This window comes from Lepisosteus platostomus, chromosome 1, assembly GCF_059453375.1.
Source record: "Lepisosteus platostomus isolate fLepPlt1 chromosome 1, fLepPlt1.hap1, whole genome shotgun sequence".
In the NCBI taxonomy this organism is placed as follows: Eukaryota; Metazoa; Chordata; class Actinopteri; order Semionotiformes; family Lepisosteidae; genus Lepisosteus; species Lepisosteus platostomus.
This window is the reverse complement of record NC_142611.1, coordinates 59,926,004-59,953,803: the sequence shown is the minus strand read 5'-3', so window position 1 is coordinate 59,953,803 and position 27,800 is coordinate 59,926,004. Positions and strand designations below refer to the sequence as shown.

The window sequence follows — 27,800 nt, the reverse complement described above, 5'->3', positions numbered from 1 at the left end:
TAAGATGCTGTAGAAAATCCAATATACCTGCAACTATTGCTGCCTTGAAAGTTAAAGATAATTATATTTCTAACTGCTTGTATTTCTACAGCACTTTTCATTCTAAAGTATCCCATAGCGCTTAACACTGTGTCCAGCAATGAAGTGCAGCACCCAAGTGGGTGACAAACAGTACAGCAGCCATTATGTGCCAGCACACAGCAGTGTGGAAAAATGAGAATCTACTTAAATTGAATTTATGGATTGCAAACTGGTATTGTAATTTGGAGGCAAGAATTTTCCAAGTTTAGGTACAGTATATGTTTGCTGCTACTGACTAGGACTTTTCTAGTTTTGGTTTACATGCACTATATACATATCAGTTTGTGCAATCCAATAACATAATTCAAGCTAAATAAATTGAATTTCTTAGAAAAAGATTTTAAAAATGTAGTCATCGCTCTAAACATATTCCTGAAAAGAGGTATCTATTACTATGTTCAGTATTATAAATATTCCAAGGGCAAAGGAATGCATGTAGATCTTAAAATTATCACTGAAAATGTATCAAATGCATCCAAGTTCTTGAACCATAAGAATTTAAGGAAACAAAACTAAGAAAAAACAGTTAATAGAAAATGCACTTTAATGTGAAAAAGAGAAAACAATATTTAGAACCAATGTGTGAATAGAAAAAAGAATATTTAGAATCAGGGGTGCACTTTGAATTCTTCAACCTTTTATTAATTTTGTAAATGCTACACATACAGGAGCAGTTGGTTTTCCTTCACTTTACAAATTATAAATGAAATATAGCTTACTCTTCTTCTAAGATATTTCACAATATCCATCTGAGGGGAAGCAAAGTCATCAAAACAAGACAAGGCAATAAATAATTTCTTAAAATAACTAAGAATATTTCATAAACCTTTAGATTCTTTCCTTATGTATATATGTATATATTTATATTTTAAAACGTGCAGGACATTAGAATCTTTAATTTCTTAATTACAGAAAAACAAATGGTACTCCCACAAACTGGTGTGCAATTTTGCACATAGCTCTCCCAGTGCAGAGGATTTGGCTGTACAGCTATTTACAATAAATGTTGACAGGAACACCAATACTGCAAAGTAATGCTGTTATTCAAAATTTGAAAGCAGGAGAGTTTTGTTGTAGTTGTTATTGACATCCCATCAGTTACACAGCATCTACATTGCAATATACGGCTTGCAAAGAAAAATCTGACAGACAGATTCTAGGGCAGAGCTACAGTAAAACAGGCTGAAGTATCTTACACGGAGAACACTGATGGTAAAATTATCACAAGTATATGGACCAATATATGACATTAAAGAATAGGAATGAAAAGGGAAACAATGCTCTGGCATAAAGGTCAATTCTTTTAGCTTCAGAGGGGATGACAGGTTTTGGTGGAGGTGGCTTCTTGTTATTTTTGGCCTGTGACTTCCCCAGAGCACTGCTGACTTCAATGGGCTTTCCGTAACAGTCATAGTTTGACAGTTCAAAATCTCTTGGGAGTGATCCAACAATGCTGAAATCATTGGACCTCAGGTCAGACTTGGAGGTGCAAACTTTTTTGCACCTTGTTTCTGCCACCTATTGAATAATTAAAGAAAAAAAAGTTAAAAACAGCACTGTGAACAAAAAGTTCCAGTAACATCTCCACTATAGCTCTTAAGCAGAAAATTACACAGTCAAGCATGACAACAGTTCTAAATATGCTCCATACTCATTTAAAAAATGTTATTAAAAACGTTCTGGTAGATTAAATCATTGATTTAATCTGCACCTGGAATTAAACTCCAGTTTATATCAAGAAGTGATATTACAGCAGCATAATACTCACATCTGGTTTTGTATTAAACAATACAATAACTGCACTGTTATTTAGCTCCTTCCAGCAAATCACATACTCTGCTGTCTGGAAACTATATATTGCAAAATAAATTGTTTCTCAAACAAGGACACCCACATTCTATGAACAAAGTCTTAGTTGTATTCCTGCAGCTGAAGCACCAGAATAACTGAACTAAAATGACATATTAAATCTGGCAAGTGAGTCATACTGTATATGAGTATAACTTACCATGATGTTTTGATTCTTTAATCCGGCATACAAATAATTAAAGCTAATTTTAAATATCCAGTGCAAATATTTACTTATGTTTCACTAACACACCCAAAAAACTAACACTAGGCAATGAACTATAACAACTTACATACTAAACAATTAGGCACTTAAATTCGCATTGCTTCCTATAAGGATTTAAGTGTTCATAAATTGTTTCTACGGTTTAGTCCACATTCAGCAAATATCTGAAATGCACATTAATCCATATTATATATCAAGAAACTGTCATTGATCTCAAACTCTTCAAAAAGGTTCACATTTTATGAAGTTGGTATTTCTATCTGAAAATGTTTCTTTACAGCTACAGTACAGTATGTGATATAATACAGATATGAATTACAGTGATTGGTGCTGTATTTTAATCAGATTAACACTGCAAACTACAGTATTTCCATACAAGAAATACTATTTTCCTAATACCCTAGTTTATGTTTATACCCTTTATGAAGTTTTGTATTATCTAGGACTATCTTAAATATTTCTGGAAATGTTAGCATAAATGAAGCATGAATTAAAAATTGCAAGAAAAAATGAAATAGGAGAAAAAAGCAGGGATCTGTCTAAAAACTGCACAAATAACTTTGAAAGAGGAAATCTTCCCTCACTGCATAATTGAAAAATCCTGAATTTGTTTTTACAAAGAAACACAAAGTTAAGTGTTTTTTTTTTAATGCCATGCCTTTAACAGTTTGCTTGTAATGGTTTTTCATTATGAAACAAGGATCTTGAAATGAACCTGTACGGAAATGAAAAATTACAGTTGCATACATAAATATTGGTATAGTCAATCATATAGTTAACCATAAATTAGTTTTATTACATCAGTTACATAAGACTAATGTTGTAACTTTGTCAGTTTCAAAATGAAGAACGCAGTCCACAGTCAGTGCTTTTAAGCCTAGCCTGAACATTTACTCCTGCGTATAAGTTTATGATTTTTTTATCTTGTTTTTTTTTTTCTTGGTTCCTCTTGTATTTATTTTTGTGAAGTATCTTTTCATATATTATAAAACACTTGGAGATCATTGCTTTGGAAGGTGCTTAATAAAGTGTACTGTATATTTTGTAAAATGCTACACATTGCATGAAACGTAAAAATATGGAACCCTTATACAGTATTCGAAGAGACAAAAATACCCTGCTTTCAGTGTCATATTTGTGATGTTACTCAACCCATTCTCATTTTCAGAAGTATTAATTCAACAGCTCTGCAATTTATTTTTCAAAGACCAGTTACATGACCACATCTTTGCAGTACTAACCCCTGCCATATACTGCAATGAATAAATCACTTCACATAAGGATTGTTCAGAATTCATGAGAAATAACATCACCCAAGTATTAAATACTTTGAGAAATGTACTGAATGTTTTAATCATAGTCAATCTGCCTTAATCAATTTGGCTGTGAGCCAAGCTCCTGGCCATAGGATGGGCCATGGGAGTGATGTGTGAACCAAGGGGCACCTGCACAGGGAGATGGGGTGAAGGAGGGATGCAGAATGATTAATGCAAATGAGGGTAAGGTCTTACATACAGTATAGTATTTAGAGCTTTAACTTGAGGAGATGATGTCTGGAATGATTACGATACAGGACAGCTGAGGCCAGCTGAACTTGGATGCTGTTACCCCTGCTGACATTTTGTTGTAAACTACATTTCTTACATTACAACACAGCTGAAGTAAGAATGAACTTCATGCATTTACACAAGACACATCTACATCCATTAGATATACAGTATAATATGCAGTAGCAATGGAACATACCTGAAGTGTGCTCACATGAATAGGAGTTCCTCCTGTACCATTAACTGTATTTTTCTTAGCTGGGGCTTTGCCTTCAGCTTGTTCTTTGCTTGCCATTTTAGCCTTTTCAGCCTCAATCCTCTTGGGGCTATTCAGCATTACCTGTACTACAGCATATTCAACAAGGGATGCAAATCCAAACAGAAGACAGGCGATCAGCCAGATGTCAATTGCTTTTACATATGATACTTTGGGGAGTTCAGAAGCAAGAGATGTACATTCGGATGACAAGCTCAGTACAGAGAAGATTCCTGAAAAAAGAAAAATGCAGGTCAATAAATTGTTTAATGAATAAAAGAACATTTATAACGACAGCTACATTTTATAGGGATATTGTCTAAATTGTATAGCTTGGTTGCAAGTTTTAAAAGGCAAACCCAATATATCAGACAGCCAGAACTACAAACTCATCAAATCAATTAATGAAATGAAATAATACCACTGTAAATCTATATTGAGACAATTCCACAGTAATATTTTTATTATTCTTAGTACCATCTTCAAAAAGATCTATAAGATGATCTTCGTACATTATTTGATTTGAATCCAATATAGGAATTAATGACAAACTTTATGTAACAGTTTAATAATTCTGACAAAATATTAATGACAATACGGTGGCTTATTTTCTCCCTTCCAAAGACATGCTGGCTAGATAAACTAGTTTCTCTAAAAGTCCATGTGCGTCTGTGATGGACTGGCATTTTATCCAGGTTGCACTCCCCCTTTTTCCTTGTGTCTGCTGGTTTATGTTTTGGACAATGCAAGGATGGACAAAATGTTGAAGAATTGTAACAAAGTTACAAACTGTAACAACTTTTAATTCCATGAAAACAATCTTAAGATAGAAAAGATCTTTCCTTGTATATTTTGTCAGAAAACTTACACTATTCATTGCACAATTAACCACATAACATATGTTAATACACTGCAAACCTTTAGGTGGTACTCAGCTAGTGCACATTAATAACCCATCAAACCACATACGATATATGCAGATAAAATTAATTGATAATGTCAGGTGAACTGGAGGCTTGGTGGTTAGCTCTGCTGTCCCACACCCCTTGTGTCACTGGCATGATTCTGGCCTGGGGCACCTTCTGTGAGGTGTTTGCACTTTCTCCCTATGAGAACAAATCTCCAGTTTCCTTCCAGTATCCAAAGACATGCAGTCAAGGTTAACTGGACAGTAAATTTATATGTATGTGCCCTGTGATAATATAACCTTGCCTTGTGCCCTGTACATGCTGGTTTAGACTATCTCACTGTGACCCTCTAAGGATAAAGCAGGTACTCAAATTGTATTGATAGTGGCCATTTCCTATTTGATGAACCATTAAAACACCCTATATGAACAGTAATACTCTCAATGTCAGCACATTTATACATCAAATAATGAAAATGACAGATATCAAAGGACATCATGAAATGCTAATGCCTTGGTGGAACACTGCTGCTACATGACCCTGACAAATCATGAGGTCAGTTGTGTCAGTTATTGTAATGCCACCATATATGAATTGTAAATTTTGATTTATACACATAACAGAAGGATTTTTCTGTTTCCTCATAAAATGCCAGAATACGTCACGAACATCAAGGAAAACTAGCTTGAACCTTGATACATGAGATCAGCGCATGTGACCACTGGACTACAGCCTATCACTGATGTTGTCTACACCAGTCACTATAATTGTCTGGCAGAGAAGCAGTGTTAATGGGCTGTCACCTTTGCAGGATCCAAGAAAATGTCTTATGATTTCTGTTAAAACATGAAGCCCTATGGTTCACTGCAGTTGTACTGTACAAACTGTCACACTATGCTATTGTAATAAACTGCTGGCTCTAAGGTCAGGTAGTACAACTCACTTGCTATAGGGTAACCACATTTTATTTCTAATTCACTCAGAACCAGAAATAGCTGAAGACTGCCAGTAAAATAGAGTATCTGTGGATTTATATGGTTTCATTTACTGCAAAGTATTCCAAAAACCCTCTTGCCTTTGCTTGTCCTTAGACATAAAACTACATTGAATTTGACAAGAAAAACTGTTTTTACCAAGCTCAAAAAGGTATTTGTAGCCAAATTATACATGTGGAGTTGGATTAGTTTTGTTAACGAAGGTCTAAGAATTATAATACATCTACAGGATTATAATAGCAAAAGTAGCAAAGCTACTGTATCACATACACACAAACACAATAAAAAGAAATGAAAACAGAGGATATGACTGACCTGACTAGACGATATGACTGAAACGAACAATTATGACATTTGGTGAAAAGACCAGATCACATGATAATGGTAAGAGGATGAAGTGGCATTGGGCAGTGGTGGAATGAGAATGAAGTTACTCAGATCATCTCTCCCAATTCAGTGGCACCAGGCTCGTCCATAGATGAAAAGGCTAGATTGGGTATACCCAGTGGGACTCTGGCAGCACTTGCATCAGGGTTAATCCAGAATGACAGCCATGAAAGAACCACAATCAGAAGGGTAGGACCATAGACGCCCATCATGTAAAATCCAACTTGCCGCCTTAATGTGAAGATTACCTCAACACAAGTATAATAGCCTGAAAAGAGAGAAGCAAGCAATCAAATCAAATCTGTTCAAATTGTTCCAAAATGTGGCAAAAAAACAAATGACCTTAATTATGGAGGACAATTTGTATAGAAAAACAAATTCTTAAAATCTGCATGTAATAGGCTGACATGGTGAACAGATGCAACTGGTTTAGGTTTCTCTGATCAAAGCTCTGTGGCATATTTTAATTAATATACTGTATAAAGAAAACTCAAATTTTTATAACTACACATTATACCATTTTGTAAAATGGTAGGTATAGTTCTGTTAATATTATTTGTGAGAAAACAATTTAAAAAATAGTGTATTAAGTGCAGTAATTTTATAAGACTACCTCTTTGTTTGGCTACGTAAAAAAACAATGGTATCTCATATACCAAAGAAGCAATGTCTGATGTATTTGCATGTCTCTGTCATGAGTCTGGATTAACTTTTAACTGCTTTTATACTCTGCCTTTGCCTGCTGTTCCTTTATCTCCCTTGTTAGCACCTTAAAATAAATAACATTGCATGATGTAATGCTTAACGGTTCTACTACTTTCAATCCACTTTCTTTAAACCCTTTTTAGCAGAGGACATGGCTCGGATATGGTTGGTTGGTTCAAAACAATGCTAACATTCATGCCTCTGGTTCTTTGACAATTCATTTAAAGCCTTCAGTGTAGCCTATTCTGATTGCATTAAAATCAGTAGAACCTTGTGGAGAGTTAGAATGCATGTGCACAATAAGTATGCCTCTTTTATACTGGAATTGAATTGTATGAATTCTCTGACCTTAGCTTCTAAATTAAAGAGGTTTCATCCAATGCAACATAATATCAACACACCTGTCTTTTCTCTATTGCAAAATAATATTTATTTAGTTGTAACTGACAATTCACGAATTATTTAAAATGCCTGAAATTCTCTCAGTGAAACTCTTTATTTTCAAGTCTGATTCTAAAAAATCCTTAAAACAAAGTTAAGCCTCTCAATTATTGAACTTACCTTGGCTGTACATTTGTGTAATTTTTCTCTGTTCAAATAATAACATACTGTCTATACAATATGTGGACATTATGTATTTCTTCCCCTCCTTGCATCTTAAAAATTGTCATGTCATGTTTAGAAGGAAAATCTATATTAATTAATCTCTCTGTTAAAAGGCAGCAATTCAATATTTATGGAAAAACAACTTACATTAAAATTTTTTTCTCTGAATTATACTAACGATAGGAAAACATAAAATTAAGATGGAAAAATAAATAGGTGGCCCCTTGAGCTAAAAAAACAAAAGAAGATTGCTTTTTTTGCTTAACATAGGATCTCAAATAATTACCTTAAATATTATAAAGTATTCTAATTTTTATTTTCAATACATGTTGCATTGTACAATGACAGCCACAATTAATTAATGAAAATGAGATAAGCACAGTGAAAAGTACTTAAAAGTGACAATAAAAACAAGATTAAAAGTAAAAAGCATAGACGTAAAACTGTTAAATTTGAATTAATACTCTTCAGAAAGCAGAAACCTGTAAGTCTACACATTATTATAGAAGCATACATATCTTAATTTTGGCATGAACTGATTATTCCCCTATGGGCTGTGAATATTTCAACCAGAAATTATATAGAATTGAGTCACTGAAAATATGCCAATAAATTATACTAATTAAAGAAAGTATATGACCCTGTAATATACTAGAATAATCCTAGGACCCTTTTCCACAATCTCCTAAATATAGCTAAGAACACAACTCCCCAAGAGTCTACAATACAAAGCAATCAATGTTATTTGTTTTTTTCAATTTAAAATTGATAACTTTTGGAGTCATATTGTATACTGTGATTCTACCCCTACATAAAATGTGAATCTAACTGTATAGAGTTTCCTGCAATCTTCCCTCAGCAGCTATCTGAAATTATCAATAAAATAAAACCCTACCACTTTTTTTCTTTGATCTTATTCCCACTGCTCTACTGTATTCAAATTCTACAATTTGCAGGTCTCATTGTCACAAACCATCAATTAATCATTCTGGAATGATCTGGAAGTCTTCCCTCAGCCCTTAAACTTAAAATTACCTCTATTAAAAAACAGAACTTAGACTCCAACCTAATCAATATTTATTGGACAATATAAAACTGTGCTCAGATTGATGAACAAATTAGGTTCGAGGTGTTATTCAAAATCATCGGCAATACAAGGACCCAATGATAAAAACAGAAATTAAACTCAACACTTAAAGGGGAACTACAATGATTTTTGAATATTTCAGGGTTAGAAAGAATCAGCATTGATGAGTGCATCAATGAATTTAAAATGTACATAGTAACTTGTAAAACCACCAATTTAAATCACAAAACAGACAAAATTTCCAAGTATGCGCAGCACCATATTCAGCTATTCAGAACGAGACAAGACTTCCAGTTACGTGAAGCAGCTCTATGACATTCTATAGAAGCAGGCTTGAGAATACATCGCTTTGAATCCAACAGAAACATTGCTCTTGACTTTGAGACACTTTTGCTGACAGATACTAATCTCTATATGCTGAACACGTTGGAACACGTCTGCGGTGAAAAGTCTGCTTCACAACCTGTACTTATTCTCCTCACGTCGCATTACATTACTCATTACAGTGACTAGAGAGCATGAAGGGCCGCTTCACATCACATTTTGCGTGAACTCTCAGGGATTTAAAGTACAACAAAATGGCGACTATACAGTACTTTCACAAAATTCACAATTTTGTGCTTAATTCGTAATTTGTCAAATTTTGTCATACAATTCATTTATTTTCGTACCGAGATTTAATAATTGGTCTGAGAAATTGGGACTGCAGTTCACCTTTAAGACAGAAAAGGATCCTTTGAGAAATGAACAGATGGAATTCTTGACTCATGAAGCAACGAGCAACCAAATAAACAAGTTCGCCTGAATGTCCTCCTCTTATAGTTCTTTTTATGTTCTAAAATGAGCAAAACATTTGGTGAATCAAGCCTGTTCTACCAGTTTTACTTCAGAAAATTTGACAACCTTCCATGCCATTGGTAGTAGTATTACTTTTTTCTATACAGTGCTAAACTTTGATTTTAGTTGTCATTCAGTATACTGTATAATAATACTGCTGTAGCACTACAAAGAATTGCCTTAATATTAAAAGAATGTAAAAGAAAACAAGTCCATAAATTTATATATATACAGTGGTGGGTTCTAAGGTAGTCTTGTTTTCAACTATTCTTCCTTCGAAACAGATTTTTACATCAGATTTCAAAATAACTTGTTGAATTTACTAGCTTGAGGACATTCATTGTAATCACATGCAATGGATTAGAGCTTTGGAACAGGGATAGCCTGGGAGTGCCCAGAACTGATAATCAATTCGGTTTAGTGATCTGTTAGCTCTGAAGTAATTGCTCTGAGTGTATTAGATTTGATAACTGCATGTGTAGAAGCGTGAGGAGCACCCCAAATACACTGTTGGATCCTGATATTATATATACCACAAAAGCATTTACTAGTTTTTTCTCAGAAGAGAAGGAGTTTGTTATAAGCTGCAAAATAAATACCAAACGAATTTTAGAAAGAATGAAGAAATAATAATTGAATATGTAAATAGTGCCCTGGGCTGAATAAACTTTCTCTTTTTTATTTAAAGCCTAGTGTAACTGCTGCAATACAAACTTTCAAACCAAATGAAAGGACATGTTTGCAGGAAATGAACCGAGTGTCACAGTACCCTAATGAGACAAGGTCACTTCATGTTTGATGTCAGCTACTGAAAGGCAGAGCAACAAAGCAAGCAATGAGCCTCTGCAGTGACAAAGCCTTGAGCAAAGAACTCCATGGCCTAAAACTTCTGAACCTACATATAATTGCGGAGTAACATTCATATTTTACTAAGAAATATTGAAATTGATCAATTAAATATTTAAAAATAATCTAACAAAAGAAACTGCAAATGCTCCAATTCATAATGATAACAAAACAGCAGTCACTTATTTTCTCAGTATTCTCTTGCTCTGTCTGACCTAGTATCTAGCCAGAATGTTCAAAAGAAGAGTCAATTAACGTAAAGTGAAAAGAAAGCTTTTTGCTCCAGCAAGGGATATACAAAGCATTTAAATTTCTACACTCTGGCTACAATGCTTTCAAAATACTACTTTCTAAGTGTGTTATTTATAGCAAATCTAGCTGTCAAGTTTAAACAATCTCCTTTTGCAGTAGCTCACTGGAGGAGTTTACAATACTTGTCTTCTGTCAAATACTGCAGCGTAAGCATACATGCACAGCTACAATGCATTAGACATGCAAACTAAATAGGATTCAGAAAATGCATTTGACTTAATCATCAGTACTTTTAAGGATTTAGTACTGGAATGTGACTTGAGGACTTACAGTACATATTTCCAAACTAAGGAAAATATCAACACTAGTAGCACAAACTACACAAAACTCTTCAAGGCAAAATCCACCTACGGTATGATGTATAATGACATTAATGAGGAGATCAGATTTTTTAAGATAAAAATTCAGCCTGATCAATATAAGGTTTTTTTTGCAAGTATTTTACAAATATGTCACTATGACACCTGATGCAAAGATATTTATCTTGGATAGTTTCATTAAGCATTATATTTCAATTGCAGAAAACATTTTTGTAATCCATTTCGTCAACAGAATGCAAACAGGAGACTCAAAACTTGTAAAGCTTCCAGATGTTTTAGATATGGCACATGAGAGAAGCAAGGAAAATTTGCATTATACAATAATTGTGTAAATGCCTTATTGGCTAATTTGTGAGTTAACACTGCTGACCTGCATCTAACCTCAAATACACCACTGCTGACACCCACCCATCACTCGTAAACACTAGCAAATCTAGAAATCATGGAAATTACATTTATGTAATGAGGAGAAAATGTTTGATAACATTTTTTGCTTTTTAAGTGGAAAAATCCAACAGAACAATTTTAATAGAATATTGGATATATTTGATGTATTACAGTATATACAGGCATTATAGTTAAAAAAAATAAGATTTAGATCAAGTTTTTTTTACATAACTACAGCCACTGTACCCTAACATAAATTTATTACATAATAAAGAAGCATACATATTTTTTTTAAAAAGAGGTATATATATCACTAGTGCTTTCTCTTATTTATATTCTCTGAATGCACAAACATTTATTCATCATGTATGAGTAATGCAATTTAAAAAAGAGCATACCAGTTCCTTTGTAATACTTTGTGCAGTTTCCATATTCAATATCTTCTTGTTTAATATCAAACTGGGGCAGAGCAATCTGTTCCATTTGGACTGGGTCTCCAGACTGCCATATGAACCTCAAGTCATCTGTTGTGTACCCAACTGAAACCAAAAAAATGAAAGACAATACATTCATAATTACTAATTATTGTTGGATAATTTTCTCATGAATTAAAAATAAATTAAATTATTATGTTTACAGTTGAATGAACAGAGTAGACAATTATTTCTACTAACCGATGCCTACTGTAGATTGCACAGAAGCCGATTTCCCCAAAGGTCAACTACCATATCACATGTTTGAGACATAGAAATTTCTAACAAGCAGTAGGTCCAATCAAATAATGAAATGGACATATTTGAGAAACAACCATGACTCCACCAAAAATTGAAAATGCATAGAATCTGATTCACTTTATTCAAATTAAATTAACTAATTTACATTATTCACTCAAAAGTCCATCAAATATGCTTCTGAACACATACCTTCTGTCAGCCAGTCAGAAAAGAATTCTTATGTCAAAACATATGAAATTATGTAATCTAATACCATTCAAGGCAAGGAACACTTAGTATGCCATACCATGCTGAATACCACGACATGACAATATGTGAAAATACCCACTTAAACTAAGAACAAATATGCAAAATACAATGATTATTCAGAATAATTCAAAGACAAAACACAATATCCACATTTCATAATTTCACAAATGTGAGCTAAATTGAACCCAGAAACGAAAAAAAAATGTGCGTATGTTGTCAGTGTTAACAAACAAATGGGAAATCTACAAAATAAATAAATGAATTAATTTAAATAATATGATCATTGCTGCATCTTATATACTGTACATGTAGATCATCATGTGTGTGAATCACAACCTTAGAAAGCCTGAGAAGCCTTCCTTATTGAAAATAAAGTGATTATAAGACAAAATATTAAATGTTTTATAATGTTATAAACATTTTTAATGTTTGTTGAAGTCGATATGAATGACATACAGGGGGTGGACAAAATAAAGGAAACACCTAACAATATATTAATATCAAGGACCTAATAAGGAGTAGGGCCACCCTTTGCCTTCAGAACAGCTTCAATCTTCCTTGCAACGGTGTCATACAAGTCCTGAACTGTGTGTAGTGGGATATTGTACCCTTCTTCAAGAAGGAAAGCCTCCAGTTCTTTGAGGGATGAAGGAGGTGGAAATCTACTTCACACTCTGCACTCCAGAAATTCCTATAAAGATTCAATGATGTTTAGATCTGGTGATTGGGGAAGCAATGGAAGGCGTTTGACTTCATCCTGGTGTTCATGAAACCACTTTGGAATTTATTTAGCAATGTGTATGGAGGCATTATCATGCTGGAATATGGGAACATCATGAGGGAACAGTGTTTGCACCATAGGGTGCACCTGGTCCTGTAAAATGGCCTCATATTGCTTGGCTGTTATACGACCATGCAGAGCAATCATCGGACCTAATGACTCCCACCAGATGGCTGCCCATACCATTACGGATCCCCCACCATGTTTAACAGTTGGCAACAGACATTGTGGGTTGAAGGCATCCTTTGGCTTTCTCCAGACAAACCCGTCCGGATGTAGGAAATAGGGTGAAAAATGACCAGACCACATGACATTTCTCCATTGCTCAGGTTTTGTGCTCCTTACACCAGGTTATGTGTCTTTGTGCGTTGGCCTTGGATACAAGCACCTTCCGAATGGCATCCCTGCCATAAATTAAAGCTTTGTGAAGCTCACGACATCCAGTTTTTGTTGAGACTGGGATAGAGAGGTGCTGATTCAATTCTGTGGTAAATTTTGAGGTTGTACTTTGGTGGCATTTATCAACTATCCAGTGAAGTGTCCGTCTATCTCGGACTTGCGACCACTGTTCCTCTTTGCCGATGCACTCTGTCCATGTTTGGTATGTGCTTTCATTATTTTTGAGACTTTTTTTTTTTTTAGTTTTTGTGACCAATGCACCTGCGATTCGGGCACCAACTATTTGGCCTCTTTGAAAACTCACATATCAAAGTGCTAATTGTCAGACCTCTTTTACACCTGACAGATACTGCTAATTGGCAATCAACCTAATATGACTAAGCTTTGCAGCTGCATTTGTAATTGTGATTTAGTTACTTCAAAGTTAAACTACTTTTTCATGTAGTGGTTCCGTTAGTTTGTCCACCCCCTGTACTTGTTTGGTAATACTAATTACAAAATGTTCTAGATGAGCCTAATGGTCTATGTTATTAAGGGAATTTTGGTTTAGTCAATAAATGTCTGAAATTGCTTTTCCCATTAAGTCAAAAGTCAAAGTTAAAACTGCTGTGCAACAGGTCACTTAATGAAAGCATTACATACAGCTTTCTAGTTGCATCTTGCATCGTTGTGTGTCCATGGGAAACAGGGTCAAATCCAATGGGCAGGACAGTGTGACAGACAGCCTGAGACATGAGGAAAAAAATAAATCAGCACATTTACAATAGTTAAAGTCAAAACAGTCAAACTCAATGTAGTAATGCATGAACTGCAGTTTAGTTTCTACAATTCATTTCCAAAAACTACCACTGTAAATGCACTTTACAAAATTCTAAATTAAAAAAAATGATTGTACTGTAAAAATCAGGAGATTATCAAAAATGTAAAACTTCAGAAATTAAGAGTAATGTGTACTAAAGCACTATTACAGTACCACAGATTTTTAATTGAACTTTTAAAGCAAATGAAAAAAAATATTTAGAAATATATTCATTTTCTTTTGGCCAATAATCCATTAACTCATGCACAAGAGCTAGCACAGATTTGGTTTATTTTAATGTTAAACCAAACAACTGGAAAACATATGTATTAAATTTTGGAATACCAATTATAAGCTTGAGGTAATGAATGCAAACAAAAAACCCTTAGAGTTTATTTCCAACAACTATGCACAAGTGAGTCATAAAATAATTTGCTGGAGTACAGATTTTCTCTTAATGCTTTTCTAAGTAATCTTCAAATGAAGACATACATTATAAAAATATGGACATAGTTGCAAACATTTGCCCCATAATTTGCTCTAACCATGTGTATTTTATTAGCTAAAATAAATTCTGGATCTACTGTAAATACTGTCCCAATTTGTCTCTTCAGCTGAACAATTATAACTCCTGTACTTCACGACAGATTTTTATTTGCGAACATTTTCAACCCTATAAGTTGGATTCCTATCTTACATAGCTGTTCCCTTGTTTGATTGCTTCAACCCAATGGAACACCAACATAATGTATAAACATGAAATCTCTAAATCAATTAGAAAAAGAACAGATTCCTTGAATCACAAAAAGGTTTAAGTTCAACCTAAATACCATTGAACAAAGAAAATAAATCTGCACTCCCAAAGTGCATTTTTTTTTTCATTTTGCAATAGTTCAGCTCATGTTTCACTAAAGAAGTATTTTCACATGGCTGGACAAATTTACATGAAAAGTCAAAAGAAAACAAACCCGTGCATACCATTCGCAATAACTAAATGTAGTTTAGTAATTAAATTTGAAAAAATGTCTAGGGATAAATGAAACCAACATACTAGTTTTGTATTTTTTGAATGTAGTGTAGACTTAAGTTTTGAATTAGCCCACATTTAACTTATTAAACAGACAGACTATTTTTTTCTATCCAACAGACAGTATGATTTGAATGTATAGAGCTTCATCAAGATTGAAATTGTATAGGAATCTATACAGCATTTCTTGAATGTTTCTTTATGGTTGTAAATACCATTATTGATAAAGAACATAATTTAAAAGTGTCAATGTTAGTTGGACAATTTCCATAAAAGGCCTAACTAGAAAAGGCCTATACCCATTTGTTCATCAGTTCAAATTCAGAATTCACAGGTAACTCATAAAGTTAGGACCAAGACATTACAACAGGAGATTCCTGCTGGAATGGGAACTGAAAGAATTATTTCAATTTGCATATATTTTAAGGAGAGTTAAATGCTAGTTTACAAGTAAAATCATCCACTTGTCTTATGTGATTTAAATTCATATTGGCAAGACCAGAAAATGGGATACTATAGTATATTCTTATGGTTCTTCACTTTAAACTGATCAAATCACAATAGGGAATAGATTTATGTAATTTAATTCTGTGTTTAATGTTTCTAAATTTATGACAGCATAATTGAGTTTAAAATCTTGATAAAATAGTGGTAAAACATTTTTACAAAGCTGTAAAAGACTGAGGAAAATATTTACCAAAAATCATCTCTCAATACCACATTTAAATCACTGTTGAGTCTTTGGAGTTTGGTTTGAAAGCTAAGCAAAGGTGAACATCATTTCTAACCTTCAAGGATAGGTTCAGTGGTTAACAATATACTGAAAGCAGAACATTCTCACTAGATTAGTCTTGTTTAATAAAATCCACTCGAAAACACTCAATCTGAAATCTGATTAAAGGTAGCTCACCTCATACTCAGAAGAACATCACCATTGCGATAAATGAACAGCAGGATGTTTTCTTGTGTGACATCATGGAAATTTGCATTCTTTTCATTTGCAAAAAACAAGTCTGGCTTCCAAAGGCATTTGAACATTTTAGGGTCGACAGTGAGGGCATCCGATTTGAAATCAGTTGGCAGTCTCAGTCTTGGGTCATTCCACCGCTGTCTTAAGAAGATGTTTACCCTATAATCCTGATAGATATTATGAGATAAAAACATTTTAAAGTTTGGGCTCATCAAAATCCAGTCCCACCTTTGCAAAAATCATGTAATACTGTACAAACAGCAAGATTGGTGGTTATTGTGTGGTAAATCATACCTAAAAGAAAAATTCCACCATGACGTATGTACTGCATCATAGCCCATGCTGTTGCCTGAACAGCCAATTTGAATAACTGAATTTAATTTAACCTATGGACTTTGAGGTGGTTTGCCAATGACTACTCCTTAATTGTTAACTCAGCATGCAAATCACATGTGAACATTTCTGTGCTGAAATGTCTACTGCACAACCTGTACTTATTTGATCATACTGTACATCACACTGAATCTCATTGAGAAACTTGTTGATGGGACCAACATCAGTGTCCATGTTTATTATCCATCTCTTGACTAGCTGAAAATTTTCTGTTCGGTTTTCTGCTGATTTGATCCTCCGTTTTATTTGTGACCACTATGTTCTGAACAGCCAAACACCTAAAAGAGAGGCATTGTTTAAAATACATTATACATTAGTTCCAAAATTAATAAACGTTCTTAGGAGACCACGTTTCTCATTTGCTTACAGCAACCAGTGAACAGGAAGGGCCGCTTTCATGTCACAATTTGCATGAATTCTCACTCATTCCTATGAGAACCATGCAGTACAAAGGTCACAATTTTGTACTTTACTTGAAATTTGGATAATTTCGCGATACCATCCATTAATTTTGTTAACGGGATTTAATAACCATTCTGAGAAATTGGGACTGCAGTTCCTCTTTTAATGACAATACTGCAAAACAGTCAAAATTATTCCACTTATCATGTGAGCACTGAAGCATTCTGAACTTTTGTATATGTGAAGTTAACTTCATAGAATATGTTTAGTATAAATATACATTTTTTTATTTTAAGTAAAAATTCTTATATCAATACAAGTGGGTTCAGGGATGCCAACATTAACTGCTAATATTCAAGATATAATACTGACAGGCAGGCAGCAAGGTGATCCAGTGGTTAGCGCTGGAGCCCTGGGTTTAGTTCCAGGCCTGAGGTGCTATCTGTATGTAGTTTGTATGTTCTACCTGTGTTTCAATGGGTTTTCACCAGGTGCTCTGGTTTCCTCACATAGTCCAAAGACATACTGGTAGGTTAATTGGCCTCTGGGAAAATTCGCCCTAGCATGAGTGTGCGTGTGTGGTTGCCCTGTGATGGACAGGTGTCCCGTTCAGGGTGTTCCCCACCATTCTTGTCAGGATAGGCTCTGACTACCCCCGATGCCTGTATTGGATCAAGCAGTTAGAAAATACTGACAGGCATCATCCACTGTGAATGAATAAAACGCTCATCACTATGAAGACATGTATTGGAGTAAAAGTTCTGTCATGACAGAAGAAATCTTCAAGAGAATTTTAGGTGCCATGTTTTTTTAAACTATATGTATCTGAGAGGGATATGTCATAGTGGCTATGCTTACTGAGAACTTATTCATCTTACTCATTCATCCTAGCAAAGTGGGAGATCAGATTTCACATAGGATGTGGCCAATTATTTTCATGTATTAACACACATCTAATGAAATATATATAAATTAAATATGCAGCCATATTTTGTAGATCTACTGTAGAGCTAATTAAGAACATTTTAATACAATACTCTAATTTCAAACTGAAGAAAGAATACTTAATTTACACTCTTTATTAATGCTTCATTCCCAGATGTTTAAATCAGTATGATTTTCGAGAACATCCAGGCAGCTGCCACAAAAGTCTTAAGTGCCTTAGTTCTTATGAATATCTCATCATTTTTATTTTTAACATCTGCTTACTGTACCCTTAAAATTGTCAAGGCATGTTTAAAACTTCTGTTTTAAATTTATTTTAAACATCTGTTAAAGCTTTAACAAGGTACCAAAAAAAAAGATTAGACGTACTGTATGTAGGAACACATAACTGGCATGCTAATAAATTGTAGAAACATCTTATTAAATATATTATAACAAAATCTGCATTTCCAGCCCTTCACTGACATATTAACTTACCTTACCGCCTTTACAGTCACATTATTTCTAAATATTATTAATAAGTAACATTAGCACTCATCTGTCCATCCAACCAGAAACGTGTTTCCAAAACAGACCAAGCAGAATAAAGCCAAATACAAATATGAAAAATGCATGGACTTTAAACCCACAGCACGAAATCTAGAATTCTCTGAACTATTGAAGTTGTTTCCCACAGTCAAGTTTCAAAAGTGCAGCTGCTGTTTGAGAGGTACCATGTTTACATCTGTACAAACACCTTCCTGTGTTACAAGGGAGCTACAAGGAACAGAACGGGCTTCTCTGGTTGCAGCATTCACAGTTTAAAGTCTTGAACCTGCACTAGGAAAATGTTGTGACACATATCCTTACGTAGATTGAATTAAACAAGCTGTTTTAGATGTTTTTGTAAGCTCACAGTCTTGCAAACTACAAATGTTAGCTCTTTTGTTTAGCATTTTCATCCATTAAATGTCATATTTTGCTTAACAATATTGAAAAGAGGCTTTAGGTTGTGCTCTTGTGTGAAACCCAAGTCTGGAAAAATGTCAAACAGCCCACAAACAATCCCAGCTGTAGTGGGGGGTTGTGTGAAGTAGCTTTGTGATATCCCCCTGGAGAACCGCTGGCATTCACGCACAAATACTTAAGAAAACTGTCAATCTGAACAGAGCCATGGAGAAAATCTGTGCACTATGGTAATATAACTGAATACGAATTGTTACCTTATCCCTGGAGACAGGAAGCCTTCATTACAGAATTTATATTTTTCACTTAAACCTATTCATAAAACACAAACTCAATGGCTATACAACGTGGGGCTCCATAAAAACAAATTGCATTGCACTTTGGTCAACAGAGATTACAAACCCAATTCAGAGTCTGTTAAGGGGTTACATATATTATCTGCTGCATTTAACTTTTATTCTATATGATACACGCTGAATAAACTTGGTTAGCACCACATTAGAAACTAACATTTAATAAGAGCTGTTCTAGCCTATTATACACCATGACAGTGAAAGTTTGAGGGGATTATTAAATGGCCCACACCCCTCAGATGGTGTCATGCAATTGTAATAGCATGTCTCAGTGAGAATTCTCTCAAGAAAATATGTCTTAAACAAATACTGGAACATTTTGCAACAGCTGCTTCAACATGTTACCAATGCCAGTGCACAGAAATTCCAAATTTCAAATACTCTAGGAGATATTCACATCTGCTCAGACTCACCCTGCACAAACAGACACTAAGCCCCCAATCAGCCTCATCCATCAGTCAAGTACTACTGTTAATCATGTGCCTAAATAATATGTTCCTAAAACTGGTTTTGTAAACAAGACTAAACAATTATCTGCTGACATATGTTCTCTTTACTATTAAAAGTCAAGACAAGGAGATCAACAATATTCTGTTTCCTCCAATGACAAACTGGACCTGTACAGAAACCACTTTAGAATTTCCAATAAGAAAAAATTTAAAGATGACTACCCCACCACAATGAATACAATAGAGTAGCCCAACTTTTCCATCCTCTGAAACTCTCTCCCTCCCAACTTATAGTTTTGGTGCAGGAAACTACCAGCTGTAGGGAAAACTGATTATAATTAGGTAATTCGATAATCCAACTAAAATAATTCAATTGTTTAATATATTCAGAAATAGTTTCTTGATTAACAAGAGAAATATAATTGAAAATAGGTAAACTGTTAAGGAATTGAAAATACTGGAGGGGGCTTAATAACTTAGTTCTTTTCAATTCAGGAAAACTTTACATTAAAATTAAACAACTGATAAACTACAGTACCTGTTCAGTACTGAGAAAACTGTCTTCATCAACTGGCCCATTTACACACTGTTTACATATAAACGCATACTACATTTTAAATTATTTAAAGTTAAACCACTTGTTCTTACCATAGTTGTTTCTTGAATTGAACCAAAGCTGTTGATGAAAATGTTAACTTTGTCATCTACTGGAATACCTATAAAATGGCAAGAAACAAAATACGAGTTTATGTATTCTGAGAACTCAGCTTTGCATTTTGAATAAGCAAACCCTTGAACAGCTAAAATAAAAAGGATCAACAATATTGCAAAAATCAAGTACTTCATATAAGTGTTTCAAATTTTGCTCATAATTCATTTGGAGTCAATACTGATTGATGTGAATTACAAGATCTAATATATTCCTTTTCTTCATTTAAATAATACATGGGAATATAAGGTACAGTATTACAATACAGACAGAATTAGAAGTCCACTGAACTATTATTCTTGGTTAAGCAGTTTCATTATTTACAGTCTCCTGCTGAATTACTCATTTATTATGCTAAAAAAAAAAGCAAAGGTGAATTTCTCAGAAAACTATCTCAACACCACAGAAGACAATATGTTAAATCTGAAAACTATGTGATTTTAAAAAAATACTATGAATCACTTAATGTTTACAACACTGTCATTTTAATTCCCATTGAAGTAAAAAAGCCAGCATATCAATTGTCCTGTAAACTTGGTCTTTGTGCAAAGAATTCTTGCATGGAATGTTTTTATTTTGGTTTGGGTTTCTTGTGTTTTCAAAAATACAATCTGCAGATAGCAAAGCTTAATCAGTACAACAAAAAATATATTTTACTACTTGCTTATGAACAACTCTATTTCAACTACTAACTAACCTCCAGAAATATCGGGACACCAAAGCAAACCTGTTATTTTTTTATAGTTAATTAATTTGTACGTGTGATCATTAGATTAATATGAACGATAAAATAGGAAGGACAATACATATTTTATTTTGGCTGATTTGATGTATACATGTGATCATATTACAATAAAAACATACTTTGTGTTTTTCAAAAGTCAGGATGTGACCCTTCTGAGGCAATAATGAAGTCTGTGACTCATTGATCTCACCAAACTCTTTTGTGTAATTATATGAGATGCTTTGTTTGCTGCAGCTACCATAAGCCCTTATCTATTCTTGGTGTCCAGTTGTTTTCTTCAGCATGTAAAATACACATATAATTGTATTCAAATCTGCAGACTGACTTGGACAGTCACTTTTTTCTTCTGATATACTGAACACCTTGTTGCACTGACTACATGTTTTGGCTATCATCCTAATACTTCTGTTCCTTCAAAATAGAGATTGAAAAAAATTATATGAAGAACTGAATTAACTTATAAAATAAAATACTTATTCTACTTATCTGTTATGTTTTTTTTCCATAAAAAAATATTATAAGTGCTCATATAGAACATCACAATTTAAACTTCACTGTCCCAGTTATTTAGGAGGGAACTATACTGGTCATCTGGTAATGACTTCATATAGCTTTTATTGTTTTAATGGAAATACAGATAATTACTTCAAGTTTTAAGTGTCAAGTTAAGTATCATTTTTAAAACAATCAGTCCAACACATTCAAACTACTGTGGGAATGTTTACGTTTGAAAATTAGCATTGTCAAAGCATCCAGATCTTCATTAAGGTTATGTTTTGAATGTACAAATATTTCACTGAAAGTGAGTCCTTCTCCATTATGATTCAATCCATGGGCCAAAGATTTCACTAAAAATAATACACTGCTTTACAAACCACAGATTAAGGAATATTCTGATTATATTAAAATAAAAAAATCTAGTATCTTTGAAAAACGAAGGACATTTATCAGAGCAAATTGCTTTATGACACAAACCTGTCAAAATCGACAGTAAAATTCAGTTCTTAGCACTGAAATACTCTAATATTTAATGACTGCCACAAGAACGAGCAATACATTTTAAAAAACAAACGTTTTGGAAAAAAAACAATAAACTGACCTTTGAAATTTGGTCGAATTCTGGGATCATAACTGACCAGCAATCTGTTCAAGATGTTACTTGTGGAGTTTGCAGGTACCCGGGCAAGATCCTCTGATGATAACTGTCTGTGGAAGTTTGAAATATTATTAAAAGAACATGGAAACATTGAAGGGTTGAAATGGAAGTCTGAAACTAATAAACCTCCATCTAGAATTCTGAGACTGATAAAATTAAATCTACATTCCATCCTTAGTTTACAGCTGTGGCAAATCAAATCCTAGAACACCTACAGTACAATCATGCTCCTCAGTTTTGTATGTGGAAAAAAACCCCATTAAATGTTGCAAATAAAGTGTCATATAGTAACTGCTGACAACCTTAGTAAATGCAACAGGGACCACTGAGGTACAGTATCTGCATTTAACAAACAGCAGAGCTAGTCAACCTGTTAAATGACAAAAACTTGCTTCAAGGTTAGTCTGAAATCAATGGTGCAACCAACACCATGGGTTTGCTCTGGAATCAGATTCAACAAACTAATAATGTGCTTTTCTCTGATTAATTTAAAATTAAGATTTTTCTGAGCATCAACAACGTTAACCTGAAATGTGTGCTTCAAAGACAATCTTTGCCTTTTGGTTGAGCATAAATGTGATCTGATTAAAGGATGGGAGGGAGATGACCAGAATTTCCAAGGACAGAGTCAAACTGTGATTATTCCAATGAGATGTTGATGCAATGCAGTCACTGATAAAAGCAGACATACAGTACCAAATGTTGGACCCTGTCTTCAGGGTCAAGTTAGGTTCAAAAAGTAGATTGCATTGTAAGACCATAGGGTGTAAAACAATTACCTGAAAGTAATAATCATAAATAAGAATTGTACAAAAAGCATTTGCCAACTAACAAAAAAAAAAAGAAGGCTTATTAATATAAGGTGGAGCCCCTTTAGGACATCTGAACTCTGGAGAAATGTAATACAAGATCACAAATACTGTACAGTATCACTCAGAGGTTTTTCTTGCATTGCTTTTCACCATAAAAATGTTTTTAAAATTCCCTAATTTGAAATTATTTTTCCTTGTGTATATTCAAATTAGATTGTACATTTATTAAAATACACTATATATAACATAACTAAAAACATCACAAATTACAGTGAATTTATAAAGAAAAATGGTGTTGTAAACAAAAAGGCTAAGATCAGCTAAATATTTTCTACCATTCTCTAGTTGTGGACCTCCATCTCATCTGACTCAAACGAAAGGAAATGACAGGAAGTGGGAATCAGCATGGGCTGAATCACTTGGGTGATTCTGTTTACCATGACAACAAATGATACATAAGTTGGTAGTTGTGGAATGCAGAAGAAATGAGGTTACCCAAATCAAATATGCATCGGCCACAAATTATTGGCTAAATGGGCGATCTGAATAATCACTGTGAGCTGATGAATTCTGCAGGTGCTAAAGACATTGATGACATTGGCCAGAGTGAGTTTCAAGCCACTGAAATCCAGATTCTTGACATCTAAGAAAGGTGGACATGTTCTGATTCCCTCAATGCATTAAGAAACCAGTAAAAAACCTAGGTAAGATGTTCAACAGAGGCTGCATCCTTCAAGCTGCTAACAAGGCCAACAGGCAAGACAGATGTTTTAGGACAGTGGATACATGCAGTACACATTACAACCTATAAATCAAACTTATTTTGTATCCAACAAAATCACAAAATCCAAAAGTGATCAAGAAAACACATACGAGGGGCAGAGATGTTGTTTCCTTTTTCCTTTTCCTTTCTTGGATGACTTTTCCTTTGTAAAACCTTCTTCCATCCAAATGGCGAAGACAAGGATCAGAAAGGTCAGCTTTATCACTTTCATTCTGGAAAGCACCAAGCTCACCGAAAAAGGCTGGAATAAAAAGGCATTGACAATTGTAACTATAGTTATGCAAGAGGTTTTATGTGGTTTCTGTGAAACAAAACTGTCATGGCAAATCTTTACATAGAAATCAACATGCAGAATGTCAACCAAGAAAATAGGCCTGTGCTTTTTCCTGCAGCAAATCTAACACAAGCCAAAAGACTAATTTGACAGTAATTAGTTTTTCATTTTGACATTCAAGAAAATTAAAGTATGAGGAAAAAAATGAGTAGGTAAAAATGTGTGGATGTTACTTTAAACATCATGTAGATTTGGCTGTTTGTACTTTAACCTAATTAAAACTATATAATTCAGGATACCAGGAAACAAACAACAATGTGGTTAGAAAATTACTCTGAACAGTCAAGCCTCTATGCAACAAATTCCTCCTAGTATCATTTCTTACTGCCTGCATTGTGAAACTTAGTTCTTGTTTCATTGTTGAAAACGAAGTAGTGGTCAAGACAAAGGAAATGAATAAAGCCTCTGTGTGACAAGTGCCATTTTCTTTTTTTGCAGGGTAATGACCAAAATTAATGTATACTTATTTCTTATTTTAAGCTTCAACATTGCAAATATTTGAATTTTAAGATTTACTGTTTTGGGGCAGGACTGAAAAGGTGTTGTATTGTAACACAGTACTTTTATACACATTGATACCTTAATTAATCCAAGAAGAATTTCTAAAAGCAAGGAGTTGCATGCAGATGTGGTTTAATCATCCCTGTACAGCTAAGTTGATTTTGTCCCAATGCAAATTAGGAATGAAATCACTGGAAACACCCTTAATTATTTAACTCCATTAAATTAATTTGTACACTGAATCATATAGCATCCATTACTGGAATGCTTGAGGAACATTAGATATGAAAAAATGATTGTATTTTTAAAAATAATATATGGAATAACTTGCAAATTTTAAGTCCACGTTTTATGTTAATATAAAAAAAAAACAAAAGGGCAAAGTTTTGATTTGCTGTGGAAAATATTAGTTGCCACAAATCTTCAGAAATGTAACAAACAAAAGGTAGTGAGTATTTTTGGTTACACAAATAATGTTAAAAAATAAACAATTAATAAAATGGAAGAAAATTCTGTTCACTGATACATACTGCAGTAAAACTTTCATACAAACCACAGTTATGTTGAATCTTCCATCCTTAGCTGTATTTAAATTAGAATGTCAGGAGTGTAATTTGTCAATTACAAATGTTCAGTATATTTATATTCACACATGCATAAGAAGTTCAACAGACAAGCAAAAAAGATTGCTACCGGATCCCCAAAACAATCTATAAAATGGCAAGAAGATGGAATCAGGTTTGCAGGATGAACTAACAGTACAACTGAAGGTCGGAAGACTAGGAAACTGCTATGGTAGCCTTGATACATTGGACAACCAAAGTCTTATTATAAGTATATTTACACAGCTGTGAAAAGTCTTAGAGATTCTAGACATAAGGTTCACAATGGATGTATGTAATGAGCATCTACTGTACATATTAATCAAAGCCCCACTAGTGTTTTCTATTTTAACTTCGATACTAACAGTTTAGTTTGGGTGGAAAGAAACCAAGATTGCCATTTATCAATCTTTAGTTCACACTGATCAGAATCTTCAAAAACTTAAGTTACCTTAGGTAAACTATACATGATCATCAAACATGAAGTGTTGTGGCTAATTTATCAAATTTTCTAACCAAATTTAATTGACTTGTCAGGTGTTTTTTGTCATCAAAACTATTTGTTCTGCTCTCACACTCATAAAGGTAACAGTAAAAATACAAATTTATCAGGATTAACTGTTACCGTAAATCTAAGTGGCTAAATGTTTAGAAGATCACCAATGCATTGTTTTTAAACAAAAAATGAAAAAACACGAGAGTGGAAAGAGCAGAATGATAAAAAAAATCTGCATAGCATTGCACACAAATAATGAGCATGCAGCATATTTCAAATAGGATACATATGATTCATTAAGGCCTGCAGTGAGCACACAGGAGATTGTCAAAATCGATCATTTCACAACATCCCATTAGACTAACACATTCTTCATGTACTCCTCAACCCCTTTACTGTACAAAATGCTACCAGGGAAACTGAACAAATACTTATTTGCCTAAGCTAGCTATGTGAATCTTTAATATAAATAATAAAATGCAATAAGCCTATAGTATATTCAGTGTTACTTGCATTATCGTTGCAAACCAATCCAAACTGTAATTCTATTGTCACCTCTACCTGTTTCACCTTAAACTTCTGCAATACATTTAGCGATAACAGCCGGGCAGTAAAGGTAACAACAATTATTTTTTTGTTTTAAATCAAGGATTATTTACTTCTTGTACTCACGCTTCCAGACAAAACGAAAAACCATGAACAAAATTATAGAATATACTGGAATTGTGATAAATCAATTCAGATGATACACGTTTGTCAAAGATTTTTAGAAATACAACATAAAGTTACTCTCTTCACCCACAAACCAAAAATAGTTGTAAAGATCGCGCCGACATAAAAGCATCTTATCCACCGTGCTGCGTAAAAAGAATGCGGGAATGCAGAAAACGTCAAGAGGGAAAAAAAAACATCAATACTGACTTGAATGGCGTCTGTTGCGCATAGTTCAAACACAGTAATAACGACATATTTACAGTTACTAAAATTATAAAGTACACTTACCATCCAAGTTTTTATTTTTTCCCAAGTAACCGTTTTTGGTACCTTGTAAAATTAAAAGTAAACGCTACAACACAGCTGATTGTGCAAACAGTAGAAAGCCATCACTTAAAAAATGCACACTGTTTTCTTCAGTTAAGACTGTCTACAATTTACACAAACCTCTTAATCATATTTTTTTTCGGACTGTTTTCATTTCTTCATTCTGTCCTCTATCTGTAGCTCAAACTATTTTAAATATTATACATTTATCCCTACCCTTTCCATCTACATCAAAATGCCCAAGATGGAGGCTGCGTGCACCTGCTACATGCGCAGTAGCTCCAAGGCGATTAAATTAATGACTGCCTCAGCAGCAGAGCCGTCCGGCTCTATCATTATGTAAGACAGACTTCTGCTGTTGTTGTAATTCCTTAGTACTACAATACGGTAAACCCCTAAAGGGCTATCCATTTGAAATCACGCAGGGTCGAGCAAAACGCTTCAAATGTTTTGCCAGTAAAACGCTTTAAAATTACAGCGAGTTTAGCATGAACTGTGTAGTATGGTGTGTGTCATAATTATGTTTTCATCAGATGGAATGTTCTAAAATCAACAATTTGGACAGATTCATTCGCAATCATTGTTGCATAAATGTTATGATATTTTGTGATAATACTGAACTATTACCATTTGTTGCCATGAAGTATGCCAATGTTCTATGTATGAGACGATTATTAAAGTATCCGACTTTTTCCAAGGGTAGTCTCTAATGAAGTACTGTAGTAATATAAACTATTATACGAGAACAGAAATCAATTTAAAAATGGTTTTGTTTTTATGAGCCTACTATAGCTACAGTACAAGAAGATATTGTAACGCTATGGGG

General features: G+C 33.9%; 1 protein-coding gene across 3 annotated transcripts; it reads right to left on the bottom strand.

Moving 5' to 3' along the window:
- Positions 1 to 696: 696 nt before the first annotated feature.
- Positions 697 to 27,277, bottom strand: glrbb (glycine receptor, beta b). Of its 3 annotated transcripts, none has more exons than XM_088633252.1 (10): positions 26,936 to 27,277; positions 24,090 to 24,241; positions 22,348 to 22,454; positions 20,443 to 20,510; positions 16,248 to 16,474; positions 14,154 to 14,236; positions 11,747 to 11,887; positions 6,364 to 6,516; positions 3,902 to 4,191; positions 697 to 1,599 (listed from the first exon to the last, which is right to left on the bottom strand). In XM_088633252.1, the coding sequence occupies exons 1-10, from the start codon at positions 26,936 to 26,938 to the stop codon at positions 1,303 to 1,305; spliced, it is 1,521 nt and encodes a 506-aa protein (XP_088489378.1). In that variant the 5' UTR covers positions 26,939 to 27,277; the 3' UTR covers positions 697 to 1,302. The 3 variants fall into 3 exon arrangements, with proteins under 3 accessions (XP_088489378.1, XP_088489379.1, XP_088489381.1); XM_088633253.1 differs by lacking the exon at positions 26,936 to 27,277 and adding an exon at positions 26,606 to 26,732; XM_088633255.1 differs by lacking the exon at positions 26,936 to 27,277 and adding an exon at positions 26,593 to 26,613.
- Between the last annotated feature and the right edge of the window lie 523 nt (positions 27,278 to 27,800).

Coding starts and splice junctions, on each gene's coding strand:
- glrbb (XM_088633252.1), bottom strand. Junction 6,517..11,746: donor AAAGTATTACAAAGGAACTG/GTATGCTCTTTT, acceptor CTCTCTTTTCAG/GCTATTATACTTGTGTTGAG. Junction 4,192..6,363: donor TGCTGCCAGAGTCCCACTGG/GTATACCCAATC, acceptor TTCTTTTTTCAG/GAATCTTCTCTGTACTGAGC.